Below are 17,264 nucleotides of genomic sequence, written 5' to 3'. Positions count from 1 at the left end.
CAAATAAAATATGTCCATATACTGAAAAGTCAACTCCTTGAAAGTCGTTCTAAAATTGTACTACGATTTATTCCATGATGTTTTTTTACGTTAACGTTACTAACTTCAGACCTGTCAACATTTATGGACTCAACCTTAACCTAACAGAAATTAGTCGGGTTAGGTTAGGAAATTTCACGTGCCACATGCCGAATTATACAAATACGACGCCTTCTCAGCTTACTCGATTATTAATATCACTCAGCACTGATTTAGCTGTAAGAAATGAAAAGATACTTATTATACATGAATTATATTGGCACCCACTTCAGGTACGCGTCTTTTATACAAGATTTAGTATATTTTGTTGTATATTACAGTCTTGCTTAATACTAATATTAAAACAGTAGGTAAAATTTAGTCTAACCTAATTAATTTGTTTAATTTTCACACAATATACATGAACAATTGCAGTGGAATGCAAAGACAAGAGTCCTTACGCACAATTCAAGGCACTATTGAAGAAGCATTGGCCGACTCCATTAAACCCCGAAGTCTATCTGAACCAATTCTTCAAGTTTCGAGCAGGTTTTAATTGCTGCTTATATGTTGTAAACATATTCATAATATGAGTATTAAAGAAATCGATGGGGCGGTTGAAAATTGAGTATAACTGAACACGGCTCAAGAATTTCCTGATTTTTACACCCACTGCAATTCTCACAGAACGGATAGCGGCGTTCATGCTCTGTCAACAACAGCCCACATCGACTTGATTCATCCAAAGAACGAGTCATACAATACGCAATATATGAAGCACAGACTAAATAAGACTTTTGCTAAGAATGGTCATGCGATCAGGTCAGTGTATTTATTAACTGTTATGCAAATCTTGGTCAACATTGTATCGATCTAAAATTTATTTACCTGTTTCAAAGACACGTATCAAATTTAACGACGCAGAATCACTTCCTGTTACCAAGTCAGCACAGACTTTCATGCCAGACATTCAGCCAAGTCTCGATCATATTTGTATCGTCTCATGGTTCCTAAGAAAGAATGTTATCAGGATATACCAGTCAGTGAGCTGTATCGATGTTTTGCACTTCTTGGGTACGCAACTATAACAGATTTTTATCCAAAAATTACTTATCAGTAAATTTCAGCTGTATAATAAAATACTATTGTTCGTTTTCAGTAATACTGGTCCCTTCGATGCGGAACGAGTAAAAAGGGGAACTCAGCTTTTCCTCGGACCTAAAGATTTTCAAACATTTGCTGGAAAAATAAAGAACAAGTATCAAAATAAAAAGGTTGTTTATGTCCGGCAACTTGATTACTTCACTGTGGAAAAGGGTCAGCCTTTAATGATTGATGATCCCCTTTCCACACAGTTCGATTACTGGGATTTCAGGTGTGGGGGTAGAGCTTTTCTTTATAATCAGGTAATGATCATCATTTGTATGGGTCAGACAATCAAACACTACGTTCCCCTGTCTTGTCCTATTTTCATAATAATAATTAATATGGCTCTTTCAATATTTAACTTGGCAGGTTCGTCGAATGGTCGGAACCCTGATCACACTAGGATTAGGAAAAATTACGGAAAGAGATATTAGGTGTATGTTACAAGTTCCGTCACGTCATAACTGGGACTCGCGTGTTCAAGTATTGCCACCGTACGCTCTCTATTTATGCGAGGTAGGCTACGACCCGTTGGACTTAAAAAAGAATATTATTTGCGAAGATCAATCATCTGTAGCTGTTAATTAACTGAACATCATTTTACGTAGTGATAGTCGATATTTTACATTTTTTACCTGAATAATAAAAAATTTAAATAGCAGTTAATAATCACTAATTCTTAAAAGTGGTGATAGTTACGTTGCTGCTGTTTAATTAATCCTCCGTCATGAGTCTGAGCTCCCTTTTAACAGCTAAGAAAAAGGAGCTAAAACACTGTAATACTGTAGTAACTAACATGCTGGGTGAAAAGTACGAAATTTTAGGAAGCGAGATGAGATTAGTAGACAAAGGACTACCATTCATCGTTGATACAAAACCCGATCTACAAATGGCTATGGTGGAGCCTGGTTTATACTTTGGCTCTCAAGATCCAGCAGCTGATATAAATATCTTAGAAAACCATGGGATACGGCACATTATAAGTATTGGTATAAAGCTGGAAATTGTATTTAAAGATATTCATTATTACTTTATAGATTTAATGGATATTCCGGAAGCTAAAATTTCAGAGGCATTAAAAACCTGCCTGAGAATAATGCGTGAAAAAGGAGGTCAGGGCGTTTTTATACACTGTAACGCGGGTGTATCTCGATCAGCTTCCGTTGTGATAGGTTATTTAATGGTTAAAAAAAATCTATCATACGATCAAGCTTATCAGGAGGTGAAATCTGTTAGGGAATGCATAAGGCCAAATGACGGATTTGTCAAGCAATTGAAAGGTTTGGAATTCTCTGATTTTACATCATTGTTGTAGCGAGTGGTAAATAATGTGGATCGTCTCTTACAAGTCTAAATTTGCTGTAACTATAGAAAGAAACAATGCATGAATTTTCGTAATTATTGTATTATTGAAATATGCTGTGTTTGTACAGCCAAAAATAGTCGATATTATTAATACACATTAAACGCAAAGGGATTCACAAGACTTGAGCATTTGTTAAACAAAAATATTATCCAATCTAGAAATCTCTTAAGAACAGAAAAAAAATCAACATAAGTCACCGTTCTCCGCACGTAATATTTATCAAAATTGAATGAATTTCGTATGTTTATTACCACGCCTTTTTTCGGCTATATGCTACATAATTCACCTTTAATATTTGCAGACTTTTTTAATTTCACTTGGACGGTTTGTTTCTTTATGTCACACACGCCTATCGTTTGTATATTAAATATCAAATGTAAATTCAGTAGGAATAAAACGACCAAATTATGCGACAAAATCTGAATAGTACCTTCCTATTGTGAATTTCAAAGCAAAGCGCTTCGCGCGGAAATCAAGCCTCGTCCTGGTGTTTATCGAATTGCCGTCGCCCTTAGGGCCAGGCGCATGTATGTCTACCTATAGGTATTGGTCTGAAACCAAATCTTACTTCTTGTTTATTAAAAAAAAAGTAATTTTTCATTCATAGCTACCTATATAATGATTGGCTAAAAATTAAATGAGCCATTTCATTAATTGAATGTGTATGTATAGTACGTATGTATGTAATATTTATACGTATATATAGTTAATATATGCATTATGCATTGATAAAACGTGCATTAATTAAGATTGTTGATTCCAAGTAGATTTTTAATAAAAGTTGCTGAAAACCTGAAAAATATAGTAGTAAAAATTTCAGTGTGCTGTGTTTGGTAATTCTTTAATCCATGATTATTAGCTGTCATTTTTTTTTGCTCGTCTCTTGACAGTGGTATATATGCAATATTCATCTGGTTACACATGGTTAATCATACAATGATTATTATCAATATCATATACATAAACCTAATATTCACATTCCTCCAACAATTGAAAATGAGCTGTCTTTGAAGAAAGTAGACAAGGCACTTGAACCGAATAGTTTTCTTAACTAGTTGGCCTCATACATTGGTATATGTGATTTTGCATATCATACACCAAAGTTGAATGTTATTGTTGTTGTTGTTGTAAAACAAAATTGAATAAATAAAAATTCACACACTGAACAGTATCGTATACTCTATTTGAATGTAGAGTAATTACTTATTTGTTAACAACGCCAGTTACAACCGGACACATCTTGTTATAATAGTTAGTCTGGGTTGTCAATCAATTACTAAATTGAAAGGTCTTATAAAGATTATGTTCCCAAAGCGGTTTTCGTATTTTTAAAGTCATCCGTATTGGAGAAAATCCTTGCTTTTCATATCAACATAGAAGTTACTCAAATCGACAATACAGGATATGAGTTATATATATAACTTTTTTCTTCCGTGCCTTTTTACGTCTCATTGTTGTAAGGATAACACTCATATTATAAAAAATTAATATTTTTTTCAGTTTACATTTATACTATTAAAAAATCTCGATTTACGTCGTGCTAATAAACTATTTTAACGAAGCGTAAATTTGTAAATTCCGAAAAGCAAGCAATTGAAAGTGTGCCTTCTTGTTCTTTTAGAACAGTATATGTGTACGCGGATTATAATCGCTAATATTCTACAATAGATTCAGTATATATTGTATAGGAACATGTTCTTTAAACTGACCTAATTCATTTTCAGAAATTTTCCATTAATTTTCTTCGTTTAACATTTAGCAGTTAATATCAATGTCTGGCTTTGCTAGCCAATTTCATTATAACGTCCAACACAGAAATTGGAATTTATATACAAAAAGTTATAAATAAATAAACAAAATATTATGCTTGGCTAATTAATAGATTTTCAAAATTGAAAAAAAAAACAAAAATAAAATAATAATTAGCCATCACGGTGTTTGATCCGTCTAGAATCGACAAATCTGAAGAATATACAGTACGCAAATTAATTCCTATGAAGCCACAGTCTTAAGTACAATATATCTGAACCTACAACGCATGTCGTCTGGATGAAAAAAAAACATGTTCGGTTCAAAGTGAAATCACCCCCAAACATACTACATTATAAATAACCTGATTTCTAGTGTAGTATGTCACGGTGTGTTATAACTTTTTTTTTTCTATCGACCATTATTACGCGTTGCAGTTACAGATACATAAATACGTCAGTTTGAACTGTAAATATAAACATGTCGTCGTACATTGTGTAGTAAACCAGTGTCAAAGTCCAAGAGAGTGGCCAGGTCGTATGCAGCAGCATCAGTAATGGAACAGGGAACCACCCAGCAGCAGTGTTACCCTTGTCGTTTGTCAGAGGAAAGTTACCTTAAAATTCATTAGCTTATAAAGTCGACCGATATTTATTAGAAGATGTCTTCTACTCTACTCTAGCGCTTAGCCCCCCAAGGACCAGATGGGGCAGACGCAGGCATGGGAGCAGCGGAACCACCGAAGGATGGAAATTCCGTAACGCTGTCTGTGTTCGGAGCAGCTCGTTGCTGCTGCTCCCACGGACCTCCTTTGACTACGAATCCAGTCTCGCTTTCAGTGCCGCTCAACCCTCCCTCATCTCGTTGAATCGGAGAACGGAAACTGTTTCGTATTTCATTCTCGCTGACATCCTGGAGCTGTGGACAAATTGCATCACTCAAATTCAGTCTTCATTCATTTCATGGTACGTATTTATTGCTTTTTTATTTTAAGTCATATTCAAACACATACGTATTCCTCCTCCAAATTCAGCAGGTGCTCTTTAGCATCGTTGATGTTATCCTCGCTCCCCATTATGGTTACAATGTTAGGATCAGGATCAGTATTTCGTGGAAATCTAATGTCTACTTTAAACTCGTCCATTATTCTACGAATGTTTCTTCCCTTGGCTCCGATTAATCGAGAGTGTACAGCTGCCTTGATATGGACTTCTTCTTTGGACTGCTCGTTCTATAGAACATGGACATGGTATTTTACTTTACCATGAAAACAAAATTTCGAATAACAAATAGAAAAGTAAAAGGAGCATTGAAATTTACCAGCTCATTGACTATTTTCATTATATCATCACGAGCGTCTTGAGCATTTTTCTCATAACCAGTGATGGTGATAATGTGTTGTTCGGGTTCCCCAATGCGTGGGAAATTTATTTGAACGTCATTGTCAGATCTAATTTTCTTTATTACGGCGCCTGAGCGACCGATTATCTTAGGATGATATTCTGGATCTACTTCAATCTGAAAACGATATGCAAATATAGATAAGGGCCAAAATGTACGACTCATGTGACAAAGAAAAACAAATATTTAGAAAATATTCTCATAATACCTTTAATTCAAAGGATTTCAGCGCTCTATCTTGTCGCTGAGCCTCCAGATTCTTGCATTTCTCCAGAATAGCTTCTTTTGCTTCTTCTACACACGGTGGTGTTCCAGAAATCTGTGAATGGTAATAATAAAACAGAAATTAGACAAAGAAAGTGACTCTAGCTGCTTCAACTATTTCTGTTATGCATTATTACCTTGATAAAATCTAATTTTTGTTCAGCCGGTGACAGCATGATATGTACATCATATTTTTCCATTAGTTCTTTAACTTCGCGACCTCGTTGTCCTATGATCGAGCGATGGAGATCGAACGGCACTTCGACCTAACAAAAAAAAATCAATAGTATTATTCGTATCTATAAAAGAATATCGTATACAAAGAAACTTTCTCAATGCACCTCAATAGTAATTGGAACAAGACTTAAAAGAGCTTGTCTAGCTGCCTCTGCCTTGTCTGGTTGCCCAGTGATTCGGATTATATCGCAAGCTGGAACGGTTTCTACTGCCTCTGTCTCCTCGCCATTGACTTGTTCATCAGGACGTTGTTCCTCTGAAAGTTGTGTGGAAATTTGAAAATTAGATTTTACCTGAGTGATAATGGTAGAATGGTGTGAAATCGTACTGATATTTTTTGATTTTAGACTAGACCCAATGTGTAGTATGAGAAAAAGGTAAACATTAATATAATTACCATGCACAACACGATCTGGAAATTTGATTTGTACATCAAACTCTGCAGTGATACCTTGAACCTTGCAGCCCCTAGCACCCATAACTGTGCGGTGATGTCGTTGTGGAATTATGCATTCGATCGTTACCATAGATTCCTGTGAAGTAAAAAAATAATAAGGGTGGAAGAAATTGTCAGATTTATTCAAAGATTTTTATAATGCAAATATAATTTTTCCGAAGATAGGAAATGTGAGTATTGCATTAAATATATATTGCAAAATACAACTTCAGGTTTAAATTGATTAGAAGGTTAGAAGGATTGGTTACAGTTAGAAATTAACTTCTTACCAACTCTTGGACAATTTCTAGCATACGCTGCTTCGCAGCTTTGATACATTCAAGCGCTCCCTTGATGACAACTCGGTCGCTGTCGACACCAGCGCGCGGGAAAGAGATCTGAACTCCACCACATTCTTCTGCGATTCGGTGAAGTACTTCTCCCCTACGAGCCACGAAGTGTCTGTGATGCTTGGACTCAATACTGATTTCACTTTCTGTGATATTATCCTAAGAGAATAATTTCGATTAATTTTATTATTCACTTTTGTTTTGCGTTTTGAATTGAATTCAAGCCACGAAAGCTTACTATTTCTTTAATAGTAGATTCAAGCTCAGCTTTGGCCTTGTCGACCGCATCTTGCTTGCCAATGATCATGATGACCTCTTTGTCCTCGTCTTTGTCCGTTGGGAAAATAATTCGTGCTCCCGTAGATTCTCGGATCTGTGGGGGGGGGGAAGATATATCGTTATTATAAAATTGCTCACGTCAAATCACGAGTAACACTCGACCGGACATGAGATAACCAAATCGTTTATTACCTTTTTAATATTCGCACCACTTTTTCCGATAAGGAATTTGTGATGTTGGGCCTTTGCTCGAACTTCAGCAGTGAAGCTAGATAAAAGTTTCTCATTGGATAATTCTAAAAGCTGTTGTTTTGCCTTTTCAACATCATCTTTTGGCCCCCTGATGCTGACCTATTGAATAGTAGCAATATTTTACTTCTATTCTAATTACCAATGCGTTTTGCAAAGCGAAATATCATTCCCAGGTGTACAATTACTAGGGTGGTCCTTATTTTGGGTAAGTCGGAATTTCAAACCTCTCACCCCTTGCATATCTCCCATTTGCCAAAAAAAAAATGTGTGCAAAGTTTAAGCCCAATCGGACAACGTTTACCCGTGGCCCAAGCGGGTCAAAGTTTAATATTGGAGCCAAATGGTAAAAACGAGCTTGAAGGCCTAGAAATTTTTGGCGGAACTCGGTATCAGTACATTCAATTAGTTGTGAATTTAGTTAGAAATCTTGTGGATTATAGCCTACTACGATTTTTTTTCGCTGGTCTACTTAAATAAAGGCCTTCAAGCTCGTTTTTACCATTTGGCTCCAATATTAAACTTTGACCCGCTTGGGCCACGGGTAAACGTTGTCGGATTGGGCTTAAACTTTGCACATATTTTTTTTTTTTGGTAAATGGGAGATATGCAAGGGGTGAGAGGTTTGAAATTCTGACTTACCCAAAATAAGGACCACCCTAACAATTACCTTATCACTTTGACTCTCAGCGGTTGGAAACTTGATAGCAACTCCTCCGCAGTCTTCCATAATGGAATGAATTAATTTTCCTCCAGTTCCAATTAGTGAATTGTAAAACTTTGGAGGTATTACAATCTCCTCAGTGACTATGTTTGCCTGGAATTAATAAGTAATAAGGTAAAAAGTAGTGAATAGAATATTCAATTAGAAATTCTGGAAACAAATAAACCTTACCAATTCATTTTGGATCTTCTGAATTTTTTCTTTAGCCTCTTCAACATTTTCTTTCTTTCCCGTTATAGTGATAACATCGCTTTTCTCACCCTCAGCTGGCAAGTCAATCTTTGTTTGAGTTTCTTCCCGAATCTAATTGGAAAATACATACATGTACAATTTATGTATTAAGTATATAGGTATATATTTTTTCCAAGTTCGCCTGATTATATTAGATGGTAATAATTATCAAGAACATGATAGTTCCAAACCAACCTTGCGAATATTGGCGCCCCCTTTACCTATAACAAACTTGTGAAATTGTTTAAAAATAGGAACCTCCATGACAAAGCTATTCTCGTTAAGCTCTTTGACCAACTTCATCAAATGTTTGTGGCACTTATCCACGTCCTCTTTGGGGCCTCGAATTTTTACCACATCACGTTTTTCGCCTATAAGAATGAAAAAAGTGTACATAATGCAAAGGATACTTTCGATTACAAATTTTTCTACGTGATATTGAACGATATTTTACCTGGTCCAGGGATAGTTATTTGCACTTGATTGAACTTGTCTCTAATTTCTTTGATGTTATCCCCCTTGCTTCCAATAATGCTGCGGTAATAACGATGGTCGATTATAACGTCTTTTTCCTTTTCATTTTCCAATTTCTCAACCATCTCCATGAGTTCCTGATAATCAACATTTCGTATTGGTACATATATTTCACACATCGCAAAATGATCTTACCTTCTTAGCTTTTTCTACACCAGCATAATTTCCCTCGATGCGAATAAGATTTTTCCCGTCGTTCTCAGATATATTGATCACGACTCCAGTCTCCTCATTCAAACGATTAACTAGAAACCGTTTAGAAAATATTTTAAACATGCGAAAACTGACGAAGATTGTTTAGTAAAAAATAACGACTGCTTGCTTACCGTTCGTTCCATTCTTTCCGATAATATGCTTGTAGAATTTGGGATCAACGTTAAGTTCGGTGAATGTCAGCTTGTCGATGAGATCAGTGACCATGTTTTGCAGTTCAGTTTGAACTTTTTCTACATCTTCAGGGGGTCCTTCAATCTTGATCTTATCTTCTGTGTTGGTAAATTCAACATGAACGTTGCTCAAGTCTTGGGTTATTTTTTTGATGTTTGCTCCTTTGCGGCCGATAATATATTTATGGATCCAAGCAGGAGCCTCGACCGTTGTGCTACGGACGCTGTTTGCCTTCTCATAAACTTTACCCAATGCTGAGAAAAAAAAAAAAAATAGGATAAGATAAGGCTCATTTGTAAGTTACAACAAAGGGTAAATCAATAGATTCTCAGAAATGAATTATTTGCATCGATTCTCACCAAGACCAAGCTTCTCCTGTGGTCCACGAAGGGTTATAGTTCCTGTTGCTGAATCTGCAGCAGGCATTTCTACACTTACGCCAGTAAGCTGCAGTATTTCGGCAATGGTACTACCACGGGGTCCGATGACGTGCTTGTGTTGAGATTTTGGCACTTCAACGGACACCGTTGTGCATCTTTGCGCCTAAAAATTCAATCAGGTATACATTTCAAGGACCGGAATATTATTTCACACGTAAACATTAAACTTTATGTAACACCAAAAATCGTACCATGTCTCTGTGGATAGCTTCGATCTTTTCTTTAGCTGCTAGAACGCCTTCCTTTTCACCTGCTATTGTTATTTCATCTTTTTGTACCGACGGCGGAGGAATGTTTATACGTGCTCCGGTTTCGGCGATCATTGCATTTAGAGTTTCATTACGGGGACCATGTATAAAAGGATGGTAAATCGTTGGCACACTAACAATCTCAAATGCTTTTTTTGACTGAAATTTCAAGAGTGAAAAAATATTGTTATCAAATATCCGCGAGCAAAACTGGTGGGCTACGTTCTTTTTTTGATATGCAAACAAATTTGTACCTGCTCGTCGGAAATCACTTTGATTTCATGCTCAGCCTTTTCAATACCTTCCTTAGTGCCAGTGATTGTTATCGTATCGGATTGATCCTGCACCGAAGGTATTTGAATCTTTGTAGCTGTTGTCTTCTCCAAATCCTTCAATCTCTGTCCTTGCTTTCCTAGGATCCAGCGATGATGTTCTTTGGGAATGTTGAGTTGTTTGTTCGCCTGAAATTACATAGTAAGTTAATAATAGGCCCGATTGAACTTGAGCGATAATGTCAAATACATCCATGTTCAAAGCATACAGTTGTGAGAAATAACAAAGTGACAGCTTTGAAAACTTGAATAAATATCCATACAGCATGATGGTACTTTAAAAATATATAAAATAAACATTATCAAGCATCAACGTTTTTGTTAAAAATAGAGCAAACAAATGATTGACATGAACATTTTCATGGCAGGTGGGAAGAAAATGGTTACATCGAATTTCAAGTATTGTATTTTCCAGGTGTTACAGTCAGGCAATTTTTGTATACCTGGGTTTGAAACGTTGTCAGAATACGACGTCGAGCTTCCAAGACTTCGTTTTGTTTGCCAGTGACTAAAAATGTCAATGACTGATCTTTGGAGGAAGATATCTCAATGTGAGCACCACTTTCCTTCATTATTGCAAGGCAGGTTCTCACAGATTCACCTTCACCAAATTTGTCACTGTGGTCAAACTTACGCTCTTCAACAGGAACATGAAAAACCTGGAAATTAATATTCATAAAAAAAAAATTCACTGATAACTAATAAACTTCGCAAGATGGCAAATTAACAATCTGAGACTAAGATTTAAGAAGTAGCAACAATAATGATCAGTACCTGTGTAACGACCGAACAACCAACACGCATACTGTTGTTTTTCGTTGAAAGAGGATTGGGGCTGCTGGATATCGGGCTGGCTGATCCGGGGAGAACCGGGAAGGTCTCATCGTAGCTGTATGTGGGTGGCTCAAAGGCCGTACCCTCTTCCATTACTGATTGCTGCTGCATTTTTGGGATGTCCTAATTCGTGCCAAGTCCTTACAGTAGCACTGTGCCGACAAAACAAGAGGAATTAAAAATATTTCATGTAAATATTTAGCGATGTAGGAAACAGTAGACTGAATCTTGGCTGCATGTCGTACAATTTTTTTTACCTCATCAGAGGTGGAAAAACGTAAAACCTATAATCCTAAGATGACATTTTCTTTGATAATTAGTTGGCACGTTAGATAAAGTGGTAGATTTGAGACGGATGCCAAACATTTGCGCAATAAGTAGGTTACTCCTCGGAATAAAGGTTTTAGATTCTCATTAAACCAACTTTTCTATCCTCGCTCCTCCGGGAGTCTACAAGAACTCTCATTTGTATGGGAGGCGATAAGAATCTTGCTAACAGAGAGGAAATACTGAAATATTGTGATAAGCTAGCATAAATATTCATGCATACATTCATAAGCATATAGAAGTCGTGTTGGATTACTCTCTCGTATTCTCTTTTTTTACTTTTTTTTAGGTTAACCCGTTATCTACAATTCAGAACGTGATAAGGTTGTAGCTGAAAAAAAAAAAGATTCAGGAAGTCTCGAAAAGATTAGACTTTGGAAAATAACGTGACAAGTTTGAGGAAAAAATCTTTCAACTTCGCGCAATATTTCGCTGGTAAATAAATAAGTGGTAAGGATATTAAGGATGTAAAATAAAAATCATCTTGTGACACACCTCACCGTAAATTTTCGTGAAAGTTTTTTTTTTTCACTTCGAAAAATCTTCAACCGGAAGGAGAAATTGGATCGCCGATAATTAATTAAGTCATTGTAACATTATCCGCGCTGGTGAGTAACCTCTGTCGTACAATATGTCGCGGCAGAGGTTGATTGAGTACCGTATTTTGAAGTGATTTAAATGTGAAATTCCATTGAATGCCAGCATGTCAATGACCAGTAGTGGAGCCAGTGACCACCATATGGAATGGAGTGCCTGCTTGACACGTCACGAGATTGCTAACCTCTTCGAAAATTTATCTCAATCATATCGAGAATATGGGAGAGAGTGAGAAACGAGAGAGGAAAGGAGGGGGAGTGTGAAAAAAAAGGTTTTACATTGAATTCAGTATCAATTTTAATGCCGAATTATCTTTCAACCACGACCAAGTATGAACGAGTTACACATTATTATTCCGCGAACCTGTTAACACCCGAGACGTGGTTAAGATTTGAAAAATGATTATCGAAAAATTAATGGGGTTTTCAACAGTGCTCAAAAATTATGATAATCACTTGCGCGAATGGTGTGAGAGTGAAATAGAGTGTGAGAGAGAGAGAGACAGAGAGAGGGAGAAAAAAAATGAATGTAGGTAGAAAGAAGATACTTACTCTACCGTAATAAAGTTATCCCACCAGGTAATAAATCTTTATTACGCCGCCAGTTTACTATCAATCCTCCTGTAACGTTTGAAAAACAAGAATATATATAAATCACTGTGCGATGTTGGTTGTAACGTTATTATTGTGATATTCTAATACGGCCTAAAATCGGTATAAGAGATGATTTTGCGAGGATGAAGTAATGAGCAACACTCCTTACCGGTAACGCAAAGTGAAATGAGACGGGTGCTCGCGGTGCTCGCTCGCCCCCCTGATCGAAGATGTTACCACTCTTCAGCTCTCCGGAAAATTTTCTAAACGTTGGCAACGCGGGCTCGTTTAGGCAATTGTGGTTTTTGCGGTATTTCAAATCCGGTCACAAATTCATCGAGATTATGGTAAAATTATCGATGCACTGACTGTCTGGTGGATCTGGCCGATCTGAGTATCGACTAGACGATAATAAATCAATCTTGATTACTCATTCGCTTTGAAAATTCGGTTTTTTTCCTGCATCGATGAGCACCGATTCAAAATTGGCGCGCTTCAAACGTGCGACGTGACTCGAATCTCGTAGTTTGTTGACAAACTCGTGTTTCCTGTTACGATTGCATACGTGACATAAATATATGACATAAACGCCTATTGAGAAAATAAATACAGAAAATAATCAACCTTCTGGATTGGTGTTATTTTTTTACGCCCTTGATCGAACACCCTAATTAAACAAATGACGCCTCATGATGTTCCGAAAGATGATTAATACCGTCAAAAATCGTGGCCGACAACTGCCACGTGTTTTTGACTTTTATCAACGTGTGCAGCTCATCAAGGTCTCCGTCATGTTTGAAAGCGCATCGTTCATTTCATTAGCAACTACCGCAACTACGCACACATCCACGTATCCTGCGTATCATCTCGTGAATGCGTAGCTTCGTATTATGATCCACAAACCATAGAGCCACAGATAATGCGGGGAAACCGTTGAACCCCAATCTATCTTAGATATTTGTTTATCGCCCACGAAACATATTTGTGGGTTATGAAATCACTCATCTCGTAGCCTCTGTTTTATTATCCTAATTACATAACTGCTACTATAGAACGAAGGGCGATCGTAGGACGATTGGCACTCACTGATGCGCACATTATAATTTATCTAAACATGCCAGAGAGCACTGGACGATTTGGTCCTCTTGTTGGGGCGATTGATGAAGGAACGAGCAGTGCCAGGTTTTTAGTAAGTAAATTAGTATGTTTTGACACAAAGAACTGAAGGTTTAAAAGAGTATTGATGAGTAGATAAAGCAAGCCATGTTTCAATGTACATCCGGTGTTGCGTCAAACCTTTGAACTGGATCAATTGCCACACCCGGTTTATCGAGGCATGAATCAATTTGAGAAAGTGATTATATTTACAGGTGTTCAGTGTTCGGCGGAGAGAAGTTGTCGCCTCGCATCAGATCGAGATAAAGAATATATACCCACAAGAAGGATGGGTCGAACAGGATGCCAAGGAGATACTTAAAGCGGTGCATGAGTGCATCATTAAGACAATAGAGAAGTTGAAAGCGATCGACATAGACAAGGCGGATATCAAAGCTATCGGCATTACTAACCAGCGTGAAACCACTTTAGTATGGGACAAGGAAACCGGAGAGCCCTTGCACAATGCCATCGGTAGATAGAATCTCTCGCTCACACTTTTGAGTCTTTTTCCATTACCTTGGAGTGAGTAGAAATTTAAAATTTGGAAAAGCTTGTTAAATGCACGTTTTTTCGTTGCAGTTTGGCTGGACATGCGGACCACGACCACGATTGAGAATATCTTGGATAATGTACCGAATAATACAAGGAACAAGAATTACCTCAAACCTCTTTGCGGGCTGCCCATATCTCCTTATTTCAGTGCTCTCAAAATCCGATGGCTTATTGACAATGTTCCAAGAGTTAAGCAAGCTGTTGAGGCAGGGAGATGTGCTTTCGGAACTGTCGACACTTGGCTGATTTGGGTTTGTTCAATAAATTTGTGAAAGAAGTAGACGAGAGGGGAAAATTCTCAGTCTACTCTTACATTGAATGTATCAGCAATACTTTGCCTTACTTAGAATTGCGATATATTTGCAGAACCTTACACAAGGAAAACTCCATATGACGGATGTTTCCAATGCATCTCGGACAATGTTGATGAACATTGAGACCCTGAAGTGGGATCCATTGCTCTGTCGCTTTTTTGGCATCCCGCTGGATATCCTTCCGGAAATTCGATCCTGCTCCGAAATATATGGGCATATCTCTTACCCAGAAGTCTTGAGCGGAATACCCATTTCAGGGGTGAGTTCAGCTATGAATGATTGCTTTTGTGTAGAAGTGAGTCATCCCAACAGTCTGTTCACTTTGATACTCAAACTATTGTACAGTAGAACCTCGGTCATCCAAACACTCAATTATCCAAAAGCTGGCGCAAAAAATACATTTTTGGTACGAAATTTTAATTTTTGCTCGCTAAAAAAAGTGTAGGAGCTGTTCGTCAATTGACAATAGACGACTATGTAAAACCAAAGTAATAAAATAAGCATTCTGTGTTTGAAAGATGTTTCATATGTATTTAGATGTTTTAAACGGACTGTTTATGGATTTAAAATTGTGTTGTATATATTATCATACCTTAACATAAAAATTGCATTTCGGTTATACGAACTAGGTTAGTTAATTCACGTAATCGAGGTTCTACTGTACTAAAACTTTAATCATGAGACGATACTTTGAACTGAGAAAACGTGAGAAAAACTATCACCACTTCAATTTTTTGTATGTACTGTTGTTTGTAACGTTAATGCTGTTACACAGTGTGTAGGTGATCAGCAGGGAGCTCTGATAGGTCAGTTGTGTCTGAAACGAGGGCAGGCAAAAGCAACCTACGGCACAGGTTGTTTCTTACTCTATAATACCGGGAATGTGGTATGTATCGCAAGGAAATATGAAATCCAAATTCGTTCTAAAATGCAAAGATTTCTTCTAAAACTAAATCTGTGTAACATTTGACAACGCTTTCAGAAAGTTGACTCGAGTCAAGGTCTAATCACAACTGTTGCTTATAAATTGGGGCGCTCACCTGCCGTCTATGCCTTGGAAGGATCAGTCGCGGTAGCTGGTGCTGCACTCTCCTGGTTGCGAGATAACATACAGCTTATGGCCAACGTCACAGAGAGTCAGGATTTGGCGGAAAGAGTACGTTGCTCTGGTGACGTCTACTTTGTACCAGCTTTCTCCGGGTTATATGCACCTTATTGGCAGCAGGATGCCAGAGGGTAATTTAAGTGACATTACAATTTTTACCTCATAGAAGCAAATGTACAAGTTTTTTCATTCGCTATATCGTCTAGCTAAATTTCACAACAGAGATAAAATTAGTTTGTGTTTCTTTGATCCGACTAAAAATTTTGACAATTTTCTGTGCACAGAGTTATATGTGGAATTACTGAAGATACTCAGCAGTATCACATAATCAGAGCTGCACTCGAAGCGGTGTGCTTTCAAACCAGAGATATATTGGAGGCAATGTTGGAAGACGCCGGGACCAGTTTGACTGAATTGCAAGTAGATGGTGGAATGACAGCTAATAATTTGCTAATGCAATTACAAGCAGATTTGACCGGAGTTAGCGTGGGTCAGTTGTAGTCGGTTTTGAATTGCAAAGGAATTTTTTTTGTCGTTTGTTTAACAAAAAGTAAATAAAACAAAATATGCAATTCTTTTTAACAGTGAGGCCAAACATGGTTGAAACTACCGCGTTAGGCGCAGCCATACTAGCTGGTGTTGGTATAGGACTATTGGATATCAATGACGTTGTTGCTGATCAAATTACGAAGTTTTCACCACAAATTAGCGATGATGGTATGTATGAGATAATCTTGATGGTGGGAGTTGATTTATATTTTCAGCAAAACGTTTTAGTCAGTATCATGAACGAATGTTAAATTTTAGAAAGGGATCTTCGATATTCTAAATGGAAAATGGCCATTGATCGGTCTATGAAATGGGATTCTTCCTCAGCACCAATCGACGGACGATAATAATGTGCAAGTGTGAATACATAGTTTTTATAATACAGTGATATATTATATATAGTATATACCTAAATTCGATAGGTTCTATGAAAACAGATATATTTTGACAAAAAACGCTACATCTAGTGTATACAGAGCGCTATACACAACTTGTAGCATTTTTTGAAATACGTCGATTCTATCCGGCCCGCCGAAATACGTCTGTTTCTATAAGACCCGTCAAATAGAACAAAGATCTATATTTATCTACATTTACACTATTGTTGTAGACTGTTTAATATGTTAATATGTACGTAAATTGGTGATGGATAAGAATATTTATACACCAAACCCATATGAAGATATACTTATAGAGTGGTTTCTATTGAAAGAATGTGAAAAATTGTGTACGTAGCATTCTGCTTCGGAATCAGAGACCAACTACGCTCAATATTTTGATCATATTATTATATATTATTTGTTGGTAATTAAAATAAAGGTGAAAATTTTTTTAAACACACGGC

At 37.0% G+C, this 17,264-nt stretch overlaps 3 protein-coding genes across 6 annotated transcripts; 2 read left to right on the top strand and 1 right to left on the bottom strand.

The window, feature by feature from the left end:
• The first annotated feature begins 52 nt into the window (after positions 1–52).
• LOC124176088 (tRNA pseudouridine synthase A) lies at positions 53–2,316 on the top strand. Of its 4 annotated transcripts, XM_046556933.1 has the most exons (7): positions 53–311; positions 454–567; positions 706–840; positions 943–1,092; positions 1,178–1,424; positions 1,534–1,680; positions 2,202–2,316. In XM_046556933.1, the coding sequence occupies exons 1-7, from the start codon at positions 265–267 to the stop codon at positions 2,205–2,207; spliced, it is 846 nt and encodes a 281-aa protein (XP_046412889.1). In that variant the 5' UTR covers positions 53–264; the 3' UTR covers positions 2,208–2,316. The 4 variants fall into 4 exon arrangements, with proteins under 4 accessions (XP_046412889.1, XP_046412888.1, XP_046412887.1 ...); XM_046556932.1 differs by lacking the exon at positions 2,202–2,316 and having other exon boundaries at positions 53–257; positions 1,534–1,752; XM_046556931.1 differs by lacking the exon at positions 2,202–2,316 and having other exon boundaries at positions 1,534–1,752.
• Positions 2,317–3,355: 1,039 nt separating this feature from the next.
• Positions 3,356–12,951, bottom strand: LOC124176064 (vigilin). Its single transcript, XM_046556880.1, has 23 exons — positions 12,912–12,951; positions 12,701–12,769; positions 11,166–11,377; positions 10,835–11,050; positions 10,314–10,520; positions 10,003–10,218; positions 9,731–9,914; positions 9,311–9,625; positions 9,120–9,229; positions 8,905–9,061; positions 8,646–8,821; positions 8,391–8,522; positions 8,166–8,312; positions 7,439–7,597; positions 7,206–7,340; positions 6,908–7,126; positions 6,579–6,714; positions 6,286–6,437; positions 6,082–6,210; positions 5,889–5,999; positions 5,600–5,797; positions 5,292–5,510; positions 3,356–5,197 (listed from the first exon to the last, which is right to left on the bottom strand). Exons 3-23 carry the CDS (start codon positions 11,334–11,336, stop codon positions 4,958–4,960), a joined length of 3,729 nt encoding a protein of 1,242 aa, XP_046412836.1. The 5' UTR covers positions 11,337–11,377; positions 12,701–12,769; positions 12,912–12,951; the 3' UTR covers positions 3,356–4,957.
• Positions 12,952–13,346: 395 nt separating this feature from the next.
• Positions 13,347–17,256, top strand: LOC124176079 (glycerol kinase). The gene is made up of 9 exons (XM_046556914.1): positions 13,347–13,931; positions 14,113–14,371; positions 14,480–14,703; positions 14,819–15,025; positions 15,542–15,652; positions 15,749–16,002; positions 16,156–16,361; positions 16,457–16,588; positions 16,679–17,256. The coding sequence occupies exons 1-9, from the start codon at positions 13,857–13,859 to the stop codon at positions 16,765–16,767; spliced, it is 1,557 nt and encodes a 518-aa protein (XP_046412870.1). The 5' UTR covers positions 13,347–13,856; the 3' UTR covers positions 16,768–17,256.
• Positions 17,257–17,264: the final 8 nt, after the last annotated feature.

This window comes from Neodiprion fabricii, chromosome 2, assembly GCF_021155785.1.
Source record: "Neodiprion fabricii isolate iyNeoFabr1 chromosome 2, iyNeoFabr1.1, whole genome shotgun sequence".
NCBI classification, from domain to species: domain Eukaryota; kingdom Metazoa; phylum Arthropoda; class Insecta; order Hymenoptera; family Diprionidae; genus Neodiprion; species Neodiprion fabricii.
Note: the sequence above shows the minus strand (reverse complement) of the source record. Positions and strands in the feature narration are given on the sequence as shown.